The sequence below is a fragment of the Thamnophis elegans genome, chromosome 4 (genome assembly GCF_009769535.1).
Source record: "Thamnophis elegans isolate rThaEle1 chromosome 4, rThaEle1.pri, whole genome shotgun sequence".
Lineage (NCBI taxonomy): Eukaryota > Metazoa > Chordata > Lepidosauria > Squamata > Colubridae > Thamnophis > Thamnophis elegans.
Window position 1 is genome coordinate 118,592,401 of NC_045544.1, and position 22,615 is coordinate 118,615,015.

The 22,615-nt window shown below is 42.2% G+C and overlaps 1 protein-coding gene across 1 annotated transcript in view; it reads left to right on the top strand.

Annotated features, from left to right (window-relative positions):
• Positions 1–22,615, top strand: part of TSPOAP1 (TSPO associated protein 1) — an 82,095-nt gene that overhangs the window by 53,897 nt on the left and 5,583 nt on the right. The window contains exons 17-28 of the mRNA XM_032216107.1: positions 723–1,544; positions 2,859–3,010; positions 4,739–5,266; positions 7,140–7,334; positions 8,359–8,562; positions 10,192–10,323; positions 10,423–11,043; positions 12,061–12,175; positions 12,411–12,562; positions 14,320–14,488; positions 21,427–21,530; positions 22,388–22,459. Of these exons, the coding sequence (XP_032071998.1) occupies positions 723–1,544; positions 2,859–3,010; positions 4,739–5,266; positions 7,140–7,334; positions 8,359–8,562; positions 10,192–10,323; positions 10,423–11,043; positions 12,061–12,175; positions 12,411–12,562; positions 14,320–14,488; positions 21,427–21,530; positions 22,388–22,459 (3,266 nt within the window). The remainder of the gene's footprint in view (positions 1–722; positions 1,545–2,858; positions 3,011–4,738; positions 5,267–7,139; positions 7,335–8,358; positions 8,563–10,191; positions 10,324–10,422; positions 11,044–12,060; positions 12,176–12,410; positions 12,563–14,319; positions 14,489–21,426; positions 21,531–22,387; positions 22,460–22,615) is intronic.

The following is a 22,615-nucleotide window of genomic DNA, read 5'->3' on the forward strand; positions in this document are numbered from 1 at the left end:
AGTTTTACTTACTGTAAGCCTCAGCTGCATCTGAGCTGCTTACAGTAATAAAATCAGCACAATGAAAGAGACCTGATGTGGTATAGTGATTAAGATGTCACTTGGAGTAGGGAGATCCACACTGTAGTCCAACTACAGTCATGGAAGTCACGGGATAACTTTGGGCCTGTCAATCCTAGTCCTACGGTATTTACCAATCATATATTTTTAATATCTCTATATGCTGGGCTGTAATTTATGGATATTCTTCAACAACCAGAAATATAAGAACTTAAAGTCTGGTTAGATCACCTTAAAGATCCAGTCTTCCTGTTTTTCCAATCATAAACAATATCTTGCAGAGGGGAGACATCTCTAAATCAGGATAAATGTTTTGGAAATATATTTTAAATGGTCTGTGTTGAATAGAATAGAATACAGTAGGGTAGGGTACAGTAGGGTAGGATAGGGTAGTGTACAGTAGAGTAGGATAGGGAGGATTGGGTAGGGTAGGATAGGATAGGACAGGACAGAACAGAATAGAACTTTATTGTCATTTGAATGTACACTAATTGTCATACATTAAAATGAAATGTCATTGCATTCCACTTTTAAAAGTTCACCACCTCTAAATATACCACATAGTTATGTATACACTACATAAAAGGATGCTGGGGGGTTAGAGTGATTTCATCTGAGGCCACAGGTCTTCTGATCTCTCGTGTTGTTAAATTCATCTTCAGGGGAGCTGATGGATGGCCGGAGAGGCCTTGTCCCTTCCAACTTTGTGGAGCGACTTGCAGATGATGACCTGGTTACTTTCTTGCCTCAGGAACTCCATGATCTCTCCCAAAGCTCCCCTCTTGAGCGGAGTTTTCTCAGCATAAGCATCAGCAGTGGAGAGAGAAGTGATTATTCACTGGAGGAGCTCAATGCCAGCACAGCTCCCTCTAGGCTAGAAGGGGACCAAGGAGAAGGAGGTATTTCCATTGCAGTGCCTTATCCCAGAAAGGTGACTCTAATCAAACAGTTTGCCTCTAGCCTCTTGGTGACATGGGATCCACCACTGGTGCCTAGTGGAAGCTGCTTGGATGTCCAGAGCTACAATGTGTTTGTAGATGCTGAACTCCGGGAAAATGTGAAGGCCAGTTCCCAGATGAAGGCCATGATCGACAGACTGGACTTGAAAACAAAAGCCTATCGTGTCTCCATACAGAGTGTTTCTGAGAAGGGGAGCTCAGACAGACTGCAGTGCACGTTCCTGGTGGGATGTGGTTTTGTCTTAGCTCCAAGCCAGCTCCAAGTGCGGAGTGTCAAGGCCACTTCCGTGGAGCTCTCCTGGATGTCAAGCAACAGCAACTTCCCACATACCATATACCTCAATGGGGGAGCATGTGATATAGTGAAGGCTGGAATATATTGGTACACTTTTCACAATCTGAATCCAAACACTTCCTACATTGCCACAGTCGAAATCCAGCCTCAACAGACTTTCTGGAAAACGTTTCCAGAGGTGGAAGAGCAGGTCTTGTCCACAGAGATCCAGTTCACGACATCTTCAGCAGGTAAGTGAAGCTTTTAGAGATTCTGGAAAACTGGACACAGTATTCCAACTGTGGCCTCACTAATGCAGTATAAGCAGGGGTGGGCTGCTATGGGTTCCCCCGTGTTCGGGAGAACCCATAGCTAATGTTACAGCCAATTCGGAGACCCTCCAAATCCCACCCCTGGCTGTCCCTGCCCACCATCCAACCTGCCCCTCCCCTTTCAGGAGCCTCAACACGGCCGGTTTTAGATGTGAGGTAAGTGCAGGGCACATGTGGAGGCTTGGGGAGGGGGAAAACGGGCCTGCCAGAAGTTCTGGAAGGCCAGAAACAGACTTATGAGGGAGGCAGTTTTCGCACTCCTGGAGGTTTGAGGAAAGCCTCCAAAGCCTGGGGAAGTTGAAAAGACCCCCCCCCCCCCCGCTGTAGTGCAGAGACCGACTAGGCCACGCCCACCCAGCAACCGGGCAGAGAAACCATTGCTGAAATTTTTGAAGCCCACCCTGAGTATAAAGTGGCATTATCACTGTTCAATGGTTCTGAGATCACATCTGCCAGCTCTCCTTCAGACTCCTATGATGTAAACCATCTAATCCTGGCAATTTGAACTCATCTTGATTGGATAGAGGCTCTCTCATCAGTTTCTTGCCTATTTTGATCTGCATTCCGGCTTCGTCTCCCATGGAGTTGCTTTTGGTAGGTTGGACTAACAACAACAACACAATTCTAAAGGAGGGGACCCATAAAAGCACCCCGTTGATGACCTCAGTTTTGTGCTATTCATAGATTGAGCAGTTTTCTTGTGTTCTATTGATTTGCAGATTTGTAAATCTGCTTGCTGCTAAATTTCTGGCTGTAACTATAATCCTGTTTATGGCTTCTGCTATAAGGATACTGAGGATCAAACCTTGAACATGTTTATCATGTTCATTGCTTTGAAGTAATGATTCCTGAGATCCAGGCACTAATTGCAATTGGCAAGTGATTAGATGGAAATATTTTGTTTAAAGCTCTAAAAGCTGCTTCGGGGGCTGAAGTCCATTACTTGAAAGACTACTAAAAACACTCTTGTTTCCATCCCTTCAATATCCTCCCTATAAGCTCCTTTTCTTTAGCCTCCTTTTCCCCTCCTTTCACAGGGACCTCTGCTTGAGCAGGGGGTTGGACTAGAAGACATCCAAGTCCCTTCCAATTTTGTTATTCTGTTACCCCGAGAGCTATTCTTTTCTGTAGTCTTAGGGACTTTGGGTCAAGCTTCCTATAATCTTTTTGAACCAAATCGATTTTGCCATTCTGCTGTTTTTGCAGAAGAAATAGCCAATGACTCTTTCTCAGGGTCTCCAGATGCTCCGCTGGATGTCCGAGTGGATCCCGGCCCCACATCTGGTATTCTGGTCATCAGCTGGTTGCCAGTCACCATTGATGCTGAAGGATCATCCAATGGAGTGCGCGTCACCGGCTACGCAGTGTATGCTGATGGACAAAAGGTACCAAGTTCTTTTTGGGCGTGGCTGAAAGAAAATTAGGACAGTATCATTTTTACCCATGATAAGACATGGAGAAATAAACTGAGCATGGAGGTAATAGAATCTAATAGCGGCAGGATTTTCTCCAGCACTCAGTTTGATATTCTTTTTATGCTGTAAGATTTAAAACATGTATCTTCCCACCTTACACTTCAATCCATCATTCTTTATCTATTCAATTTGATTCTGAATATAGGTAGTCCTTAACTTACAACCACAATTGGAACCAAAACTCCCATCGCTAATCAAGACAGTCATTAAGTGAATCATCACGTGACTGCTTTTATGACCTTTTCTCCCACGGTTGTTAAGAGAATCTCATGGTTGTTAAGTGGCTGCCCCAGTTGACTTTGCTTGTCATAAGTGGTCTGGGAAGATCACAAATGACAGTCAATCAGAATCAATCAATCAATCAATCAATCAATCAATCAGAATGGAGCTGGAAGGGATCACGTGACCCTGGGAGGCTGCAAGAATCCTAATACATGCTTCTATCCATGCCTGTTTTGCAGTTGTGATTGTGGAGGTGCTGTATTGGCTGTGTGGGGACTGGTTGTAAATCACTTTTTTCCGCTGAGTCATAACTTCAAACGGTCACTAAATGAATGGTTGTAAGTCAAGGACTGTTCATAGAGTTCTTCGTTGTACATTCTTTTAGCCCACAGAATAGATAGCTCTGATGGTTTGTCTTATACACTAATGCTTTATTAAAAGGCTCACCGTTTCGCTTAAAGATCTTTGTACTGTTGCTTTTGGGGGTTAGAGAAATCATGTAAAGTACAAAACACCCAGAGAAGTAGTGAACAGAAATAATTAAAGACAGGAGTTTAAAAAAAAAGTTTAATTTTAGTTTACACCAATACCACTGGCTATATCTCTCCAGTCTTCTATCCTTATAAACCATCCTCATTTTCATTGCATGCGTCCATTTACACACTGCCATTTTACCATCCCCCATCTTTCTACGGTACTTAAAGAGATCCTCCTTGCTTGTTCATCACTAAGAATGAACAATCCTATTGTTCTGACCCAGGCTTCCTTAAAAAGCATGAAGCAGAGTCTTGGTCCTGGCAAAAGCCCTTTTATTTACATGACCGTGAATTACTTTCATTCACAGACAGCAGGGCTTGGCAAACAGCCTTTTTCAGAGGAATATTTATCAACAGGAACCTTATCTCACTTGGAGAGCTGCCAGATAACTAGTTTCCCAATGCAGGGCAAGGCAACACTTAGCACAGAGTTTCTTATGGTCACAAACAGCTTTCCACTCTTGAAACGACCAAAGGAGTGAATTGTTTCCTGCAAAGGCCCACTCCCCATTCGCTCCTCTTTTGTTTCCTATAGGAGGGGCAAATCACCTCCAAGGTGTGGCTTTACTCCCAAGTCGACCCTGCTTTCTTAGTTGTTTTTGTCTTCTGGCAGCTCTGTGCATGAGCATACTGGGAACAGCCTCCAGCTGTTCCTCTGTCTCACTGCTGTCTTAGCTCCCTCTCTGCCTCTGATACAGAACCCTCGTCTGAGCTTTCCTCAGCCCCCACGTCTGGCCTCCAGGACTGGCCCCAACCTCCTCACTGTCCGACTGCTGCCAACTATACTGGCCACAGGCAGGCCACAATACCTACCCTCCTTTCTTTTGCAGAAGATGCTATCTATCTTCCTACTTATTCAAGTTAATTACTCTTATTTCAGGTGATGGAAGTTACCTCTCCAACAGCTGGTAGTGTCCTAATTGAGATTTCCCAGCTGCAGATCCTCCAGCTCTGTCAGGAAGTGACTGTAAGAACTGTGTCTCTTTATGGAGAATCGGTGGATTCTGTGCCAGCTCAGATCCCCTCGGCGTTGTTGGAACAAGTAGACTGCTCTTCTGAATCTCAATTTCACTGTCACCCCTCCCGGCTTCTGGGTGGGGAAGCACAGGCTCTTGTTGTCACACGAACGTCTCAGGTTCCAGGGGAAGAACTGCCTTCTGCCACTAAGAACTCAGTTGCCAAACTCACCGTGCAGTCCACTATTACCAGTGAAAAATCTGGGGATCATGTGCATTCAGAGACATCCTCCAGTGTCAAGGATCCCTTGACACCAATGGTGCAGGCTGCGTCGCCAGAACTTGGAACTCTTCCAAGAGACGAAGAGAATTATCTTCTGGCTTCTGCAGGCAGTGTGGTGAAGGGAGACCTGACTGTGCTCAAGGAGGAGGAATCTGGAGAAGACATCCAGGTAAATGTTTGATTCCTTCCTTCTTAGTAGATACAGTAGGTCGGATTGGAGAATGGGGAGGAATTCATGAACGCTGAAATAAACTTCTTGCTATAATACAGGGGTGTCAAACAGGTGGCCCGCAGGCCAGATGCCTCATGCATAAGCCACACCCACTCCAGCTCTGCAAAGGGGGAAAATGTTGCGAAATATCGTGCAACAGCAACGTGATGCTGCAAGTTTGACACCTGTGCTATAATATCTACTGTACTACCAGTAATGGACAAAGCATTGGGTTTTGAAAGGGAATGTCTGAAATTAAGTTTTCTTCAGCCATGAAGTTGGTGAGGAATTAGTTTAGCTCAGTTTAAAGATTGCATTAAGCCTCAATTTCATCGTGATTTCTCTTAACCCACATAAACCATAATTTACAAAGCAGAAAAACATGATTTAGAAGTCAAGATCTGGTTCCCCAAAGCAAGGGATTTATTTTTTGAGCTGTTTCAGTGGTCCCCCCCCCCTAGTTTTGCATGCCACTCCAGGTCTGTTGCAGTTGGGTGATCAATACGTTTAAATAAATAATAATAAACCCAAACATAGTTTACAGTCATATATGAACCCAGCTTTTTTCAACTAACCAACTGTTAGTCCCACTTAGATAAACCAGATCAGGAAACCCGATCCACTAGAAGGCTTAAACTATTTGTTTTAAGATCAGTTATAATAGTGAAATCATACAAATGTGATTGTGCTGTATTCTCTTTCTTATATTCCCGTGACTCAGGCAGGTGTCCGCCTAAGCTGCCTTTATATATTACCTCATTTGTTAGGATTTTTTTTTTTAAATGCAGCCCCTTTTCTTGAATATGTCTTGTATTGAACAGAGCAATAAAGCTAGGTATCTTGTTTCACCAACACCTATTGAAGTCACAATCGATAATGTATATCATGAAGCAACAGCAATCAGTTTAACTTCTTCCGCAAAACCACAGTTAAGCAGAAGACACCCAAAGGTCTATTAGTATGAATTTTAGAGGATTTTATGCACAATTGTGATCGTCTATGGAGATTCTCAGTCTTTGGTTGTCTCAAAGATGCTTTTTTTCAAGCGCCAACTGGACTTTCTGTTTTTTTCTTTGAAGATGTTTCACTTCTCATCCAAGAAGCTTCTTCAGCTCTCACTGGATGGTGGGGAATGGAAGGATGTATAGTCCTTGCAGAAAGCCAGTTTCCCTCTTGAAAAAAAAGTGCGCCTTTGTGATACTATTTTCATTCACACTATGTTTTAATAAGCATAGTTTATTAAACTCTAAAAGCCAAGCAATAGTGCAGCATCAACTTTTACCAATCCCTAGATGAGATATGTTCTCTTATAACTCATATATTTCTCCTTCCTAATTAGAAAAAGAACACAACTGTTAATTTTACATTTAATATCTGTATGATCATAATATTAAGAGATATTAATAATTAAGAGCTATTATTATAATATTAAGATATTAATAATTAAGAGATATTTGTCAACTCATAGAGTTGCCACAGTGAGGAAAGGGGGAAGCGCATTCCATGCATCCTTTCAGCTAGAGTTGGATCTCAGATTACCGCAGCAGGCTTGGGAGGGGGGCACCTCATTGGGGAATGTGATTTATGACACAGACTGAGGGAAGGGAAGGAACAGGAGTAAAGTTCAGCTATAATTCAACTAAGGCTAAGACCTGACTGCAAAAAGATCTTGCCCCTAATAAATGACTAGTTTTTCTTTTGAAATTTTGCTCGAGACTCATGAATCAATTAGGGCATCTTTCGGAAACCTGACAATATTATTATAATATTAAGAGATATTAATAATTAAGTTATATTAATATAACATCTCTCTGCAACAATGTACTCCCAGGAACTGCTGCTCACTGTGACAAAACAGGAGCCACGCATTTCAGACAGTGGTGCTAATAGCCTGGAGACCTTTGAAAGCTGCTCGGCAGAACAGGGGACAAATGCCCCACCAGAAAGAGAGCCAGATAACAGCCAGAGTTCCCTGGAACCCCCCATGGACAGACCTTCCAAGGAAGAAGACAGCGCCACTGGGGAGGTGGGCCAAAGTGAAGGACAAACTCCAGAATCTTTAGTTGATTCAGGGAGGATGAAGCCGTTGAAAGAAGGCTCCAGAGATGACTCTTCTCAGCTGGTGCCCAGGATCAGAAGAGAGGTCGGTATTCATTGATCAAAGGCCTCTTTGGTTTAGAAAACCTAATGATCCGTAACTTCTTACAAACCGCAAAGCCCTTTGGTCTTCGTGCAAGGGAGTGAATGTGCAGACATAATGATTGTTTATATTAACAGTTTGTAATATTTCCTGTCTGAGGCCTGCTAAAAACTAAATCAGCCAGGATTTAAGCCCTTTTCTGACTTCTGGGGAAACTTTTGGCTAAAAAACAAAATAAAATTGCTTTAAATAATACATTCCAAAACATCAAAGGCTATACCCGGAGGCTATACTGGGCTACATTGAAAAAAAAGTCAAAATGTGGCCAAAACTCTCTTGTGCTATTACAGCTACCATCTTGGCTTTTTTTTTTTTTTTTTTACCATACCTTGCAGATACCTCTGAAAACACCCAGATCAGTTTTAAAATTAACATCACCCAAAGTATAACGCAGTGGCTCAGTGACCAAGATGCTGAGCTTGTCAATCAGAAAGGTCAGCAGTTCAGTGGTTCGAATCTCTAGTGCCGTGTTAACGGAGTGAGCTCCCATTATTTGTCCCAGCTTCTGCCAACCTAGCAGTTCAAAAGCATGTAAAAATGCAAATAGGAAAATAGGACTCACCTTTTGGCATTGAGTCATGCCAGCCACATGTCCACGGAGAGACGCCTTGGGACAGCGCTGGTTCTTCAGCTTTGAAACGGAGATGAGCACCGCCCCCTAGAGTCAGGAACAACTAGCACATATGTGTGAGGGGAACCTTACCTTTACCTAAAGTATAAATGCAATTTCATATTTGAAGATATACATTCAGTATGAAAGTTGTGATTTGGGAATGAGTTCAGTTATTCATTCCAATTATACATTTGTTTTCCTCCCCACTAATAAGCCTTTCCTCTTGAATTTCTCTAGCAAGCAGAGAAAAGATCAGATCCAGGAAATCGGACATTAAATCTTCTAACTGACCACAATCGTGGTTCTGACCTTTCTGATATTACGGAGGAAGAGGAGGAAGAGGACGAGAAGGAGGAGGAAGAAGAGAAGCCAGTTTCTGGTAGACCAGGGGAAATGAAATGGAATCCAAGTGAATATGGCGGCAGAGAGAATGGAGACAAGGTAATCTTATTTTTGCTGTCTTTATGATGCTCTTAAGGAGGAGTTGCAGATTTGCTCAACTCCTTCAAACATCTTCATGAGATCATTTGCTTATTCTTGATACTCCCCAAACCCAGGGCATCTCCAAAGATTGCTGCAAATATTAATAAAATATTTAATATTGAATAAAAATAATATTAAAGAGCCACGGTGGCGCAGTGGTTAGAGTGCAGTACTGCAGGCTACTTCTGCTGACTTCCGGCTGCCTGCAATTTGGCAGTTCGAATCTCACCAGGCTCAAGGTTGACTCTTCCTTCCATCCGAGGTGGGTAAAATGACCCAGGTTGTTGGGGAAAATACGCTCACTCTGTAAACTGCTTAGAGAGGGCTGTAAAGCACCGTTAAGCGGTATATAAGTCTAAGTGCTATTACTAATATAGAGAGGAGATAAAATGAGGGAACACAGGGAGCAGTTATATTAACTGCATTTCATTAATTGAATTAAAATAACATACTTTTAAATTAAATTAGACTACAATAATATTTTGTTTTTGTCCAGGCCTCATAGACCTCTATCTGAAAAGATTGCATATATTCTTCTCTACATATGTATGGACTTTTTCTTTCATTGCATCAGTCAAGTTAGCTTTCATAGGGTTCTCAAAAAGCATTCATGGTGTTCCCTAAAATCTCCTTCCTTCAGATTATATTTCAGCCTTTGTCAAACTGGTGCCTTCTAGATACATCCAGATTGCAGCTTCCAGTTATCCCAGCCATCACGGCCTCAACATATCTGGAGAACACCAAAATGTGGAAGGCTGAATCAAGGATGCTCTTCACACCAACTACAACCAGATGTCTTTAGAAAACACATAAGTAGGGCAAAAACTGCTATATTACCAATATTGTACTCAAAGATGAGCAGTTCCATTTACCTTTCACAGCTATTTTCTATTGGTGATACAACCCTTGCTTTAATCCCCTTTTAAATCTGTCAGATATAATTCCGGTACCATAGCTGATGGAGATGAATTCCAAAAAGTAATAGCTTATGGTTCAGATTTTAAAGGGGTTTAAATGGTTAATGGAGCTTAGTGTGTGATAGGAACACTAGGAAATAGCATAATATATTTCAGGTAGATTGGAGTAGCCATGTGATATGTAATAACACCAAGAGATACCCCAGTTCCAGATGTACAGCTGGAAGCTCAACCATTTATTTGCCCATTTCCATTTTCCCACATTTTTTTCTATGTAAAGGAATGGCTTCTTTAGCTTAGCAACATAGGTCTTTGCAATGGATTCTAACAGGGTTCAACACATTGAAAGAACCCCGTTGGAGCCAGATGAAAATAGATTTATCAAAACTAGAATCTTGCTTTCAATAGGGAAGCCCACAATTATGGAATCAAAACCTGTGGTTCAGCAATAAATTTGAAGAATTGATCTTCCTCTGAGTATCGCTCTTCTATTTAATTACCTTCATTCATCGCCATTGATTGACTTTTAACTTTGTGAATTTGTCTAGTCCTTATTTAATGCCATCTACAGGAGTGATGGTAAGTGTTGTTTACCCACCTTTTAATGCCTAATTCCTCTTTCTCTCTTTGCTTCTTCCTTGATGGTCTGGTTTCTGGGTCTGGAGCACAGTTGGATCTTGGTGATACTGACAGCGATGAAGAAATCTTGGAACGGATTCTGGAAATGCCATTGCAAAAAAATCGCAGCAAGGCTCTGTTTAGTATTCCTGAAGTGACTGAAGAGGAGGAGGAGCAAGAACAGGAAGATGATGATGATGATGAGGTTGATGATGATGATGATGAAGAAGAAGAAGGCTGGGACCCAGTCCTAAACCAACCTATTTCCATCCCTCTGGAAAAGAAGACTGTGGAAAGTTTCCAGAGTAAGCTTCCTAATCATACCAGAAGAGCACAAGATCCTCCCTGTTCTTGGTCTAGAAGAAACCACAATCTTTCAGAGCTGATCTTACCTGAAAAGACCCTTCTACAGACGTTGAGAGGGGAGTGTATGAATGAAACGTCCAGTTGCTCTGGAAGATGGGATGGTGAAGATATAACCTATCAGTGGGATGATCGAAAGAAACCATCAAGATCTCCTCTTTTGGAATGGAGAAAATCCAGTCATTGCAAGGAGAAGACACGTGTCCAATCCCAGGGACATAGGAAGCGAAAAGGAGACATCCGCGAGCCCAGTGTTTCTCTGCGGAGCAATTCCTACTACACCGGAGGTGGTCTTTACAGAGTGCAGAGCCTCACAGAGAATTTGAATGTGATCACCAGCCTTGAGATGGAGGATGATTTGAAGCTCTGCAGCTGGGCAGGACAAAGGCTGGATCAAGTTCCTCCAAGGAGAATGATGCCCCAAGAGAAAAGGGAGAAAGCTGTGCAAAGCCTCCCTCGCTGCCTCAGGCCAGAGAATTTGGAGATTGACATTGAATATGATTCAAACGAGGAAGAGGATTTAACCATCACTTCCACACCAGTGAGCCTGTTGAGTTCGGATGGGAGGGCTGATGGATCACCCACAGATTGTGAGGAGGAATGGAGTGACTGCTCCAGCCGGTCAGGATCAGTCCAATCCAGTGGGCGACGAGAACTGAAGCGATCCAATAGTTGGGAGGGAGAGAGCACGGATTGGAGCACATCTCCCAGCCGTTCATCTGGACATTGCGGATGGAGGAAGAAGGCCAATGGTGCCCCAGAAGAATGGAACAGGACTTGGGAGAAAAGTCCTTCTGTCTTGGGAGCCAGGCCAGAGCAGGCTTGGAAGGAGGGCCCACTTGTGCAAACATGGGTCTGTGAGACACTTCCTTCATCAGCTGGTGTCATTAAAGCAGCTTGCCACAATTCTGACTGTGCTTTTGACCCTTTGCTCCTATGCTTGCTTGCATTCTGCTTATTGTGTTGATGCTTTACAAAATAGAGGCTTCTGTTTTTATTTGAAACTTACAGCCCATTTGTGTGATACTCCTTATTGGCTTTTGTCATATTTTGCTTTGGGATTGGCTATCAATCAGACATCACTGGCTGAAAATATCCAATGCAGTATTCCTTTTCCCTGTTAATTTTTAGAGAAAGTCTGCAAACTTAAATAACCTTTATTCTAAATCTCAAATTCACATTCTTTTTATTTGCAAAGCCTTCCAGAAAGAGGCTGCCATCTGATCAGTATGGTCTAGGAATAATTTATATCCATGTAACCTTCATTGATAAGATCCAGTGGCCCTCAAGGTATAGAAAACTCAAAGGGAAATGAGAATTTCTCAGTTCCACGGCAAACGGCAGATCTCACAATGAATGGGGGGAAATGACAGATTCAGTTTAACCGCAAAACTGAGCCTATGGAATTTGCTTTGCTTTTGGTCAGTGTTTTCTGGAAACATACGCAAAAGAGGAATGCTGCATTCTAGCCCTTTGCATTTTGTGCTGTTGCTGCAGGGTGTAGCCGAAATGTCAGCGAATAAACACGGGACTGATTCTGCCAAGGGTTCTCTTTCAGGTGACAGGTAATCCTGGGTTGTTGGACTCAACATCTTACCAGTCTCCTGTCCAGAGAGGCAGAAGGTCTCCGAGAAAAAGCCAAGAAGGGACCCCACCTCTCAGTGGAACTATTGGTGAGTTAGGTGCAGTTTCCATTAGGGCTGTTTTAAAGCGGGGGAGGGGGACAGTTTTAGCAAGAGTTGAACAAGGATGGCTCCAAACCTCCTTACAAGATCAGGTGCGCGAAGGAGTTAAAATTGCAGCATCAAGCCCATCCTTCCAAATTTGCAGGCACAACACCAGGGCTAGGAATTCTGTCCTGATGCACAGGCTCGGTCCAATTGTGGTTTGCTTTTGTGTCCTGGTTAGGAACTTGGAGGAGTCCTTCCATTGAATCAGCAGACGACAAGGGCTCAGCACGTCTGTTTGTGGCTCTTTTTGACTATGACCCTGTTTCGATGTCCCCTAATCGGGATGCTGCCGAAGAGGAGCTCCCATTTCAAGAGGGCCAGATTCTGAAGGTATGAGCGACACCAAGAAGACGCTTATTGGCAGGGCTCAATTCTCACAGAGTGCGTGAATCTAGAACTCTCTGATGTATTTATTTATTTATTTATTTTTAAAAAGTTTACAGCTTGGCAGAATGCATGACTGTGGCCAATGGTTCAGCTGCAAAGTGTTCTGCTCAGAAATAATTTTATTGGAATAACTACAAATAACTGGAGAAGTTCTCCAAGATGGTTAATCAAACTTGGGAGCACAGAAAGCTAGAGAATACATGCAAAAAGTGAGCTTCAGTTTATTTATTTATTTATCATCTACCTTTATTTTTACTACAGAGAGGGCAGTGGAGGGTGGGAGAGATACCTACTGAGTCTATCTCCCCACACAACAATCTTGAGGTGTTTTCTTTCTTATTGTTTCCCATATCACAGGCCACTTAACCCAATTGTGGCTTTGTTCTCAAAACAGATGAGGTTGAAAGAATTGTCCTCTTCAGGTTTTCAGCAGATGTCGTTAAAGAAGGAAACAATAATAATTGCTGGATCTTCCTGGGCTGAACCAGAAGGTTTGAAAAGAGGCTGTCATGTCATATTTCCAGTGCAGTGACAGGGAGTCCTCAACTTATGACCACAATTGATCCCAGAGTTTTGGTTGTAGGTTGTTATAGTCTTTAAGCGGGTCACCATGTGATCTGATTCAATTTGATGATCATTTTCATGACAATCTGAGTCAGTATGGTCTCTTTAAGTAAATTAGGTGGTTGTTAAATAAATGGACCATCTGGTCGTTAAGCAAATGCAACATATTTAGTGCTGAGGAATGACAAAAAAATGTTGTGAATCACAATCATGTGACCTTGGGACATTGCAACTGGTGTGATTCACCTGCCGTATGCCCAAAGTGTGATCCTGTGACCATGGGGGTGGGTTGGCGGTGATGGTCATAACTTTGAGCTCAGATGGTAAGTAGCTTTTTTAAAGTCTGTCACAACGTTGTTAAAGTTGTTAAACAACCAAAGGCTACTTGTAGTGTGCAGATCTCTGATTAAATAGAGCGTTGTGGATGCTTTAACCAAACACAGATGCAGCCTGTCTTAAAATTTTCCCTGCCCATGCTGTGGCAAGGTAATGGTTGTTTCATCTCTATGATGATATTTTCCAAATATTTAAGAAACATTAATATGACTTTCCCAAGGCCACCAGAGGAAGCATCATGGTTGAGTAGAAATTTGAATCCTAAGGTCCCTTTTCTAAGCCTTAGACCACTGTTAACCACTACCTCCTACTGGCTATGCAAAATTCCCAACGTGCTACTGATTTATAAAGAATTCCCACATATTATCTTCAGCTCATAACAACCTCTAGCTTTGGTTTCATATTTTCTCCTGGTTGTCATATTGAGCTCCATATCATGACCATGAGATCTCTTTTCTTGGGGTTGATAGATAATTGGAATTGGAATGGAATATTCTACACATTTGTATATCCCAATGTTTCTCAACCTTGGTGTCTTGAAGATATGTGGACTTCAACTTTCAGAATTCCCCAGCCATCTTCAAGTTTTGGGACTGCAATAATGGGTTAGCTTGGCTGGCTGGGGAATTCTGGGAGGAAGTCCACATCTTCAAGACACCAAGATTGAGAAACATTGGAAGATCCCATTATTGTAAGCCTCTTGGGGATGAATTTAGCAATGGGTTGAAAGAAGTAAATGGACATAAGCAAATATTATTTTGGTACTATTGCGATTGATTCTCTGCCTCTCCCTTTCACAGGTCTATGGTCACAAAGACGCAGATGGTTTCTACAGAGGGGAATGTGCAGGAAGAACAGGGTTCATACCCTGCAACATGGTGTCTGAACTCCGGGTGGACAGTGACAGTGCAAGAAAACAGCTGTTAGAAGAAGGCCACATTTCTACTGATATGCTGATGGAAAATCTAGGTACTCTGCCCAAATTTATTTATCATCTTGAACTTTGCCAAGCTAGATTTGGGAACCTTTTTGAATGGGAAATCATGCTGGTTGCTATGTTCCTGTAAAAAAAAGTAATGGATGAGGTTATGATAACACAACTCTCTCAGATACATATGCAAAACTATTCACAAATTATCTCATGTACACCCATATCACTGGGATTTGTCAGGGAAGGCAAATTAAAACTTGAGTTAGCAAGGATCTTGCTCAAGAAAACATCAGTCTGATGATTGAACAGTTGGGCCTTGCTGAACCAGACACTTTCTCAGATCTCTATGAGTAAAAGTGTAGACTATTCTATAGTAGCAGTCAAGGGTTGCATATAATTCATGGCTTATAAGTGTCCACTTACCTGTTAAAGAATGTATAGTTAATTTGCTTGAGCCTTGTTGTTTCTCTGTCTCAAAGGTGCCCACATAATGAATTAAATACTGAACAGTAAAATGCCAGGACAAAATCTAGATCCTTAGAAGAAGAAAATTCTACGTACAAAATGGTGGAATCAGACAGCAAAACAACAGATTCTGCTTACATTTGAGAATAACATTGTAGGACTTTTCAGCTCAGAATCTTCCATTGTAGCGGCTTTATACCATGTGCTTCTGCCAGTTAGCAGAATGATATAATATTCCAAAATTTGGAGAGAGGTTTTGGACACCTAGTGATACCTGGAACGTTTATATTCTATGGTTCATCAAGTTCCCCAACAATGAACCCTATATATTATATTGATATGGTGTGTGTGTGTGTGTGTGTGTGTGTGTGTGTGTGTATGTATGTGTATGTATGTGTAACATATATATGTTTTTTTATTTGTGCTGATAAATAAATAAAGGAGACTAGTATAGATCTATTTCAAGCTATTTAGCTCTCATCAGCTAGCCATACCCTTACTGGGATTTGAACCTGGGCTATATTACATACTAGGCAGACATCTTAGCCATTAGGCCACAGGCTCTTATCCGTTATCAGCGAAGCCAGGGTGAAAGGTGTCTATTAGATTTTTACAACCCCCGGTATGCCCAAATATGGGAGGAAGATCACTACTTCCATTCTCTGTCCTTCGGCTCGTCACAAGAGACCATCCAGGCAGAAACCCAATATTTTTACTGTTGCCTTTTTGTTACATTTTGTTGTATTTGTGCTGATAAATAAATAAAGGGAGACTAGTATAGATCTATTTCAAGCTATTTAGCTCTCATCAGCTAGCCATACCTTTAAAACGTTATATATATAAATGTATATATTTTTTTTTTCTGAGGTTTTCGCGGGTGTTAGTATGTAGGTCTCTAGTTGTTCGGGTTTTCTCCCGCGTAGAATTGGAGATGTCTTGGCGACGTTTCGACGAAGTCTCATTCGTCATCTTCAGGCTGCTTCAGACTACTTCAGGTTTGGTGTAGTTACTACTACTCCTGGAAACTACTCCTGGAAACACCAAACCTGAAGTAGTCAGCAGCAGCCTGAAGATGACGAATGTGACTTCGTCGAAACGTCGCCAAGACATCTCCAATTCTACGCTGGAGAAAACCCGAACAACTAGAGACCTACATACTAACACCCGCGAAAACCTCAGAAAACATATATATATATATATATATATATATATATATATATATATATATATATATATATATATATATATATATATATATATATTTGTATAAATAAATAAATATATATATATGTATGTATGTATGTATGTATGTACGTACATACATACATACATACATACATACATACATACATACATACATACCAGTGATGGGATTCAGCTGGTTCGCACCTATTCGGGAGAACCGGTTCATAACTTTCTAAGCAGTTCGGAGAACCGGTTGTTGGAAGAAATCTTATTTTATTTTTTTCCCACTTTGCAGGGCTAATCCTGTAAGGAAGGCAGGAAGGAAAAATTCTGGTGTTGTTTCTAGCCTCATCTTTATTGCCCTGCTTACATAAACTGCCTCTCTGGTTAACCTTTATTACATTGTAACAGCTAAGGCTAAGCACCCATCAACGTGAGTTGGCCACAGCCACATTGTCACATGACCACCGAGCTATGTCTACCCAGCTGGTCATTATGGCAGAGAACTGGTTGTTAAATTATTTGAATCCCACCCCACATACGTACGTACGTACATACATACATACATACATACATACATACATACATACACTGTATATATATAGTTTTGAGTCATAGTCATGAATAGTGATGGATCTCCCAATCCATTGTCTACATCATATTAAATAATCCTAGTGGCTTATTAAGAAATACAGGAGAATGGGCTTTAGAGAATAATTTACTAAGTTATTGATTTGTACTGCCTGTTAATTTAGTTGTGTTTTGTTTTTTTTATTGAAAGGGAATGGTGCATTTTCTCCCCCTCCATCGCACCCATTAAATCGCCCTTCAAAGCCTCGGCGATCTAAGAAAGGTCAGTACAGTATTTCATAATGTTGATATCTTGTATTGATCAGGATAAAAGGATTGTCTTTCTTTTTATAATTTGTATGTATGTATGTATTTATATATAATATTTATTAAAGGTTTGCAAAGAGATCAAAGACGAAAAGGTAATCTAAAATAAGATTAAAGAAAAGAAAAAGAAGAAATAATGTGAAATGTGGAGAGAGAAAAAAGAAAAGAAAAACCATTTCCAATCTTTTATCAGGCAGACACAAACCTATCCTCTCACCTCCCTCCTTAACATTATATCATCATTCCACTCGTATTCGACCTTTTTAAATCAGTAAATCCATAAAACATCTGTTTATGTATTTTTCATTTTTAGCAAAAAGTCCATAAAAGGTTTCCAATCTTCAACAATAGTGCTAACTGGGTGAGCAGCATTGTGGCTTAGTGGTGAAGAGGCTCACCTCCCAGTCGGAAGGTTGAGAGTTCAATCCTAGGTAGCAGCAGATGTTTCTCCCCCTAGGGCATAAAGAAAAAATATCTGCTATGAACTCTGCATGGAAGAGAATAGAAAGGCATTTGGCCAATAAATGCTCAGCTGCATTTAGTCATCCTGACTCTACCCCGAATTAAGGGACTAGAGGGTCATCTTTTATGTGAATTCTGCATGTCCATAAGTTGGCTGGAACTGTATATTTTCATAGGACTTGTGTAAGCATTTGTATTTAGCCAGATCATTCTACCACTTACCAATATAAACCTTCTTCTTGGCTACTGCCTTGCTTAAGACACACTGGCAAGCAAACAAACATAGCTCACTCATAATACCTTTTGTCTCCCCAGCAGAATCAATCAGGGTGGAAGATCAGGTTCCTGATTTAGGTAAGTTTTTCTTGGTACTCCTAGGTCAGGGGCAGGGGTGAAATCCTCCCAGTTTGGCCCAGTTTGGCTGAACTGGTAGGGACGATTGTCCTCAGTTCTTCAAACGGGTAGTAAAAAAAAGTTTCCGAGGATTGCATAGCTCAGCAGTAGGCTGAGGTGAATAGGTGGGGGAAAAGATGTTTTAAAAAGTGGGGGGGGGCTTGTGAAAGAAAGAAAGAGAGAGGGGGGGGGCAGCGGGAAAAAGGAGAGGGAGGAAGGACCACAAACCTGGCACTAGCTTCAGAGGATACCTTGCAAAACAACAGCAATCCAGGACTGGAAGGGATCTGGAGGTCATCTAGTCCAGGGGTCGGCAAACTTAAACACTCAAAGAGCCATTTGGACCCATTTCCCACAGAAAAGAAAATACCGGGAGCCACAAAGGTCCTAACCAGAAGCTCCCTGTTCAATTCTGGAGCTGACCGGAAGTTCAGTTCCCTCACCATAGAGTCTCCTCCTAGCGTGGCATATTTTTTCCTCTACCTGTCATAACTGAAAGCCCTATCAATTGTGGAGACAACTGGAAAACCCTCCCCTTGCCATAGAGTCTTCTCCTGGCACACTGTGCTTCTCCCCCCTCTCCCCCACTGGAAGCTCCTCTCAAAATTGTGGCCCCATTTTCTTGCCATAGCTGTTCAGTGAATTTATTGCAGTTGTTAAGTTACTAATCTGGTTGTTAAGTGAATCTGACTTTCCTGTTGACTTTGCTGGCCAAAAGGTTACAAAAGCTGATCACATTACTTGGGACACTGCAAACTATCATAAATATGAACCAGTTGCCAAGCATCCAAATTTTGGTCACATGACCATGAGGATGATGCAGTGGCTGTAAGTGTGAAAAATGGTCATGTCACTTTTTTCTGTGACATGGTAACTAGGAGTGGGATTCAGCCAGTTCGGACTAATTTTGCATCCAGTTCACTGAACCAGTAATTGGAAGGACTGGCTTGCCCCCCCTGCCCCTCCCTTCCCAGGAGCCTCCACACAGCCCATTCATCATGCCAGGTAAGTGCAAGGCTTGCGTGGAGGCTCTGGGAGGGGGGAAAATGGGCCTCCTGGAAGTTTCAGAAGTCGGGAAACGGGCCTGTTTGCGGCCTCCAGAGAGTCTCCATTCTTGCCCTCCCAGAGGCTCGAGGAAAGCCTCTGGAGCCTGGGGAGGGCAAAAACGCCTCCCACCTTGTGGTGCAGGAGGCGCAGGAGACCACGCCCCCTATGGCCACACCTACCCAGCAACCGGGCAGAGAACCGGTTGCAAAAAATTTTCAATCCCACCCTTGATTGTAACTTTGAACAGTCACTGAATGAAGGATATTCATTCATATTCAGTAAAGAAGAACCCATTTCCCATCTGGGTAATTGGTTCCGCTAGCAACATGTTGTTATTGTTAAGAAGTCAAGTTTTTTAAAGTATTTAATCAGAACCTGTGTTCTTGTGCCTTAAGTTCATAATTCTATGTCCTGCCCTCTAGAATGAAAGATAACACATTCTGTTCCTTTATGTGAATTTTTTTTGGGTAGATGACTCCCTTGAGTCATTTGTTTCTCAAGGTTAAACGTATTCAATACTTAGAAACCGAACTTAGTGCAATCATCCTCACTGCTTTCTTTGAACCTGTTCTGAATCTTATTTAAAACATGGCACAATAGTCAAAGTGGGCTGTGACTGATGCATAATTGATTGACTGATTATGTGCCATCAAGAGCCGAGGTGGCGCAGTGGTTAGGGTGCAGTACTGCAGGCCACTTCAGCTGACTGTTATCTGCAGTTCAGCGGTTCTAATCTCACCGGCTCAAGGTTGACTCAGCCTTCCATCCTTCCAAGGTGGGTGAAATGAGAACCCAGACTGTGGGGGCGATATGCTGACTCTGTAAACCACTTAGAGAGGGCTGAAAGCCCTATGAAGCGGTATATAAGTCGAACTGCTATTGCTATTGTCTACTCAGTGACCACAAGATTTCCTCAATGATGATCTATCCTTCACCTGATCTTGCAACAGTGCATCCATAAACACCCTAACTGAGTTTATCAACCTGGTTGTTGGTCATTATCTTCTCTTTCCTTCCACCTTTCCCAGTGTTCTCCAGAGCAGGGGTCTCCAACCTTGGCAACTTTAAGCCTGGCAGACTTCAACTGGGGAATTCTGGGAGTTGAAGTCCTCCAGGCTTAAAGTTACCAAGGTTGGAGAGCCCTGCTGGCTAGGGAATTCTGGCTGGGGAATTCTGGATGTTGAAATCCTCCAGGCTTAAAGTTGCCATGGTTGGAGATCCCTGCTTAAACTGAATCCCTCTCTTTGTAGTCCTGTCATAGTAATGCTCTCATTCCTATTTCCTGTCCTGTGCATTTGTTTTTTGTTTCCTGTCTGAATAGGAAATGATCCTTGCTAGCATTTGAAGACATAGAATCCATATTGTCTCAGTCTCAGAATTCAGAGTAGGGAAACTGGATTTCCAGCAGCCAAAGTCTATAAACCATCTGGACCTTTCTTATATCTAGCAAATCCAGAATAAATTATGGAGTGCATTTTGAAACTTGCAGCATAAATGAAATAAAAAAAAACATTTCATATAAATTTTGTCAATGTTTTGAAAATGTCTGAAATTTATGTCTGGCAGAGAAGGTTTTTTTTCTTGGTAGAAGGTTGTATTGGCTTTTGGGCATGGAAGATCATAAGTTCATAACTAGATCCTAATGAACAGATAAGAGTTTTGTTATATAAACCATTAATAGAGACTCTGCTTTAAAGGAACAAATTCAATGGTGAAAAGGGTAAGGTTCTACATTTAGGCAAGTAAAACGAAATGCACAGTTACAGTTTAGGTTGTACCTTGCTCAATAGTAGTAACTGTGAGAGGGATCTTGGAGTCCTAGTGGACAACCATTGAAATATGAGCCAGCAGTGTGCAGCAGCTGCCAAAAAAGCCAACACAGTTCTAGGCTACATAAACAGGGATAGAATCAAGAACATGTGAAGTGTTAATACCACTTTATAATGCCTTGGTAAGGCCACACCTGGAATACTGCATTCAGTTTTGGTCGCCACGATGTAGAAAAGATGTGAAGACTCTAGAAAGAGTGCAGAGAAGAGCAACGAAGATGATTAGGGGACTGGAGACTAAAACATATGAAGAACGGTTGCAGGAACTGGGTATGTCTAGTTTAATGAAAAGAAGGACTAGGGGAGACATGATAGCAGTGTTCCAATATCTCAGGGGTTGCCACAAAGAAGAGGGAGCCAAACTATTCTCCAAGGCACCTGAGGGTAGAACCAGAAGCAATGGGTGGAAACTAATCAAGGAGAAAAGCAACTTAGAACTGAGGAGAAATTTCCTGACAGTTAAAACAATTTATCAGTGGAATAGCTTGCATCCAGAGGTTGTGAATGCCCCAACGCTGGAAGTCTTTAAGAAGATTTTGGATAGCCATTTGTCTGAAACAGTATAGGGTTTCCTGCCTAGTCAGGGGGTTGGACTAGAAGACCTCCAAGGTCCCTTCCAACTCTGCTATTGTATTGTATTGTATTAAATGCAACTTCTCATTCTGATCTGCTAATTGTACATTCCCTTTCTGATTTAGAAGCACCTGGAAAGCAAAATCCGAGTTCTGAGGACCCTGTAAGAACAATGGTGGCCATTTTTGACTACAATCCCCAAGAGAATTCTCCTAATCCAGACACCGAGGTAAGATGAGGCTGCTCTTAGCTTAACCTTTGCAGCACTGTTAGAGGGTAGAGGTATGAACTGTTTAGCTTTGGGTATCAGTTAAGGAATTGCCATGGGCCCAATAAATCCTGGAGATTATCTTGTTTCAGTGCTAGTTTCAGTATATAAACTGAAAATGGAAGTAATCCCTTCCTTCTCCATTGCTTCTATACTGATTTTCTACTATGTGCATGAATTTAAGGAAAAAAGAAAATCAGAAGAAAGGCTAAAGTAATAATATAGTAAAGAAAGAATATAGAGTTGCTCTGAATGATGAGATGGGTGGCGTATAAAGTTTATATATGTGTGTGTATCAGGGGTGGGTTTCTCGCCCCATTCCAACCGGTTCGGTTGGAACGGGGCCAGCAGCGTCCTCGTGCACGCGCGCGGTGCACGCATGTGTACTAGCGTCTGCGCGACGCTCCAGCTGCTCCTGGACGATCGTGCAGGCGCTGTATGCGTCCTGCGCATGCGTGGAAGCGCAGAACTTGTCAAAACTGGGTAAGGACTGCGGGCGGGCGGGCGCGCCCTTCACCGTTCCCGGAAGTTACTTACTTCCAGGTTCGGCGACCAACCGGTTCGCAGGGACCGCCGCGAACTAGTTGAAACCCACTCCTGGTGTGTATATGGGGGGGGGGAGAGAGGGGGGAGGGAGGGAGAGGGAGGGAGAACCTTCCAATCTTCATCAAAAGTATACACAAATTTAGTAATTCTTTATCTTCTCTAAAGTCACAAACATCTCTTCATCCTATATCCCATCTCTTATCTATAAGCAAATCCATAAACCATCTTCTTTTCAGTGATTTTCTACTATTGTTCTTAATGTGTTTCTCTAGGTTGAGCTCAGATTTTGTGCTGGGGACATTGTGACTGTGCTCAGTTCCATGGATGATGATGGGTTCTACTATGTACGTATCATGCCTTTCTTTTTTTTAAAATTCAAATGGTTCAAACGGTGATCTGGTAAATCAGAGGCCAGCATTGCTCTGTATGGAACTGGGGGTGTGATTGTCCCAAAGGTGCTTTTTCAAGAGGCAATTGGACTTTGTGGTTTATCTTTGAAT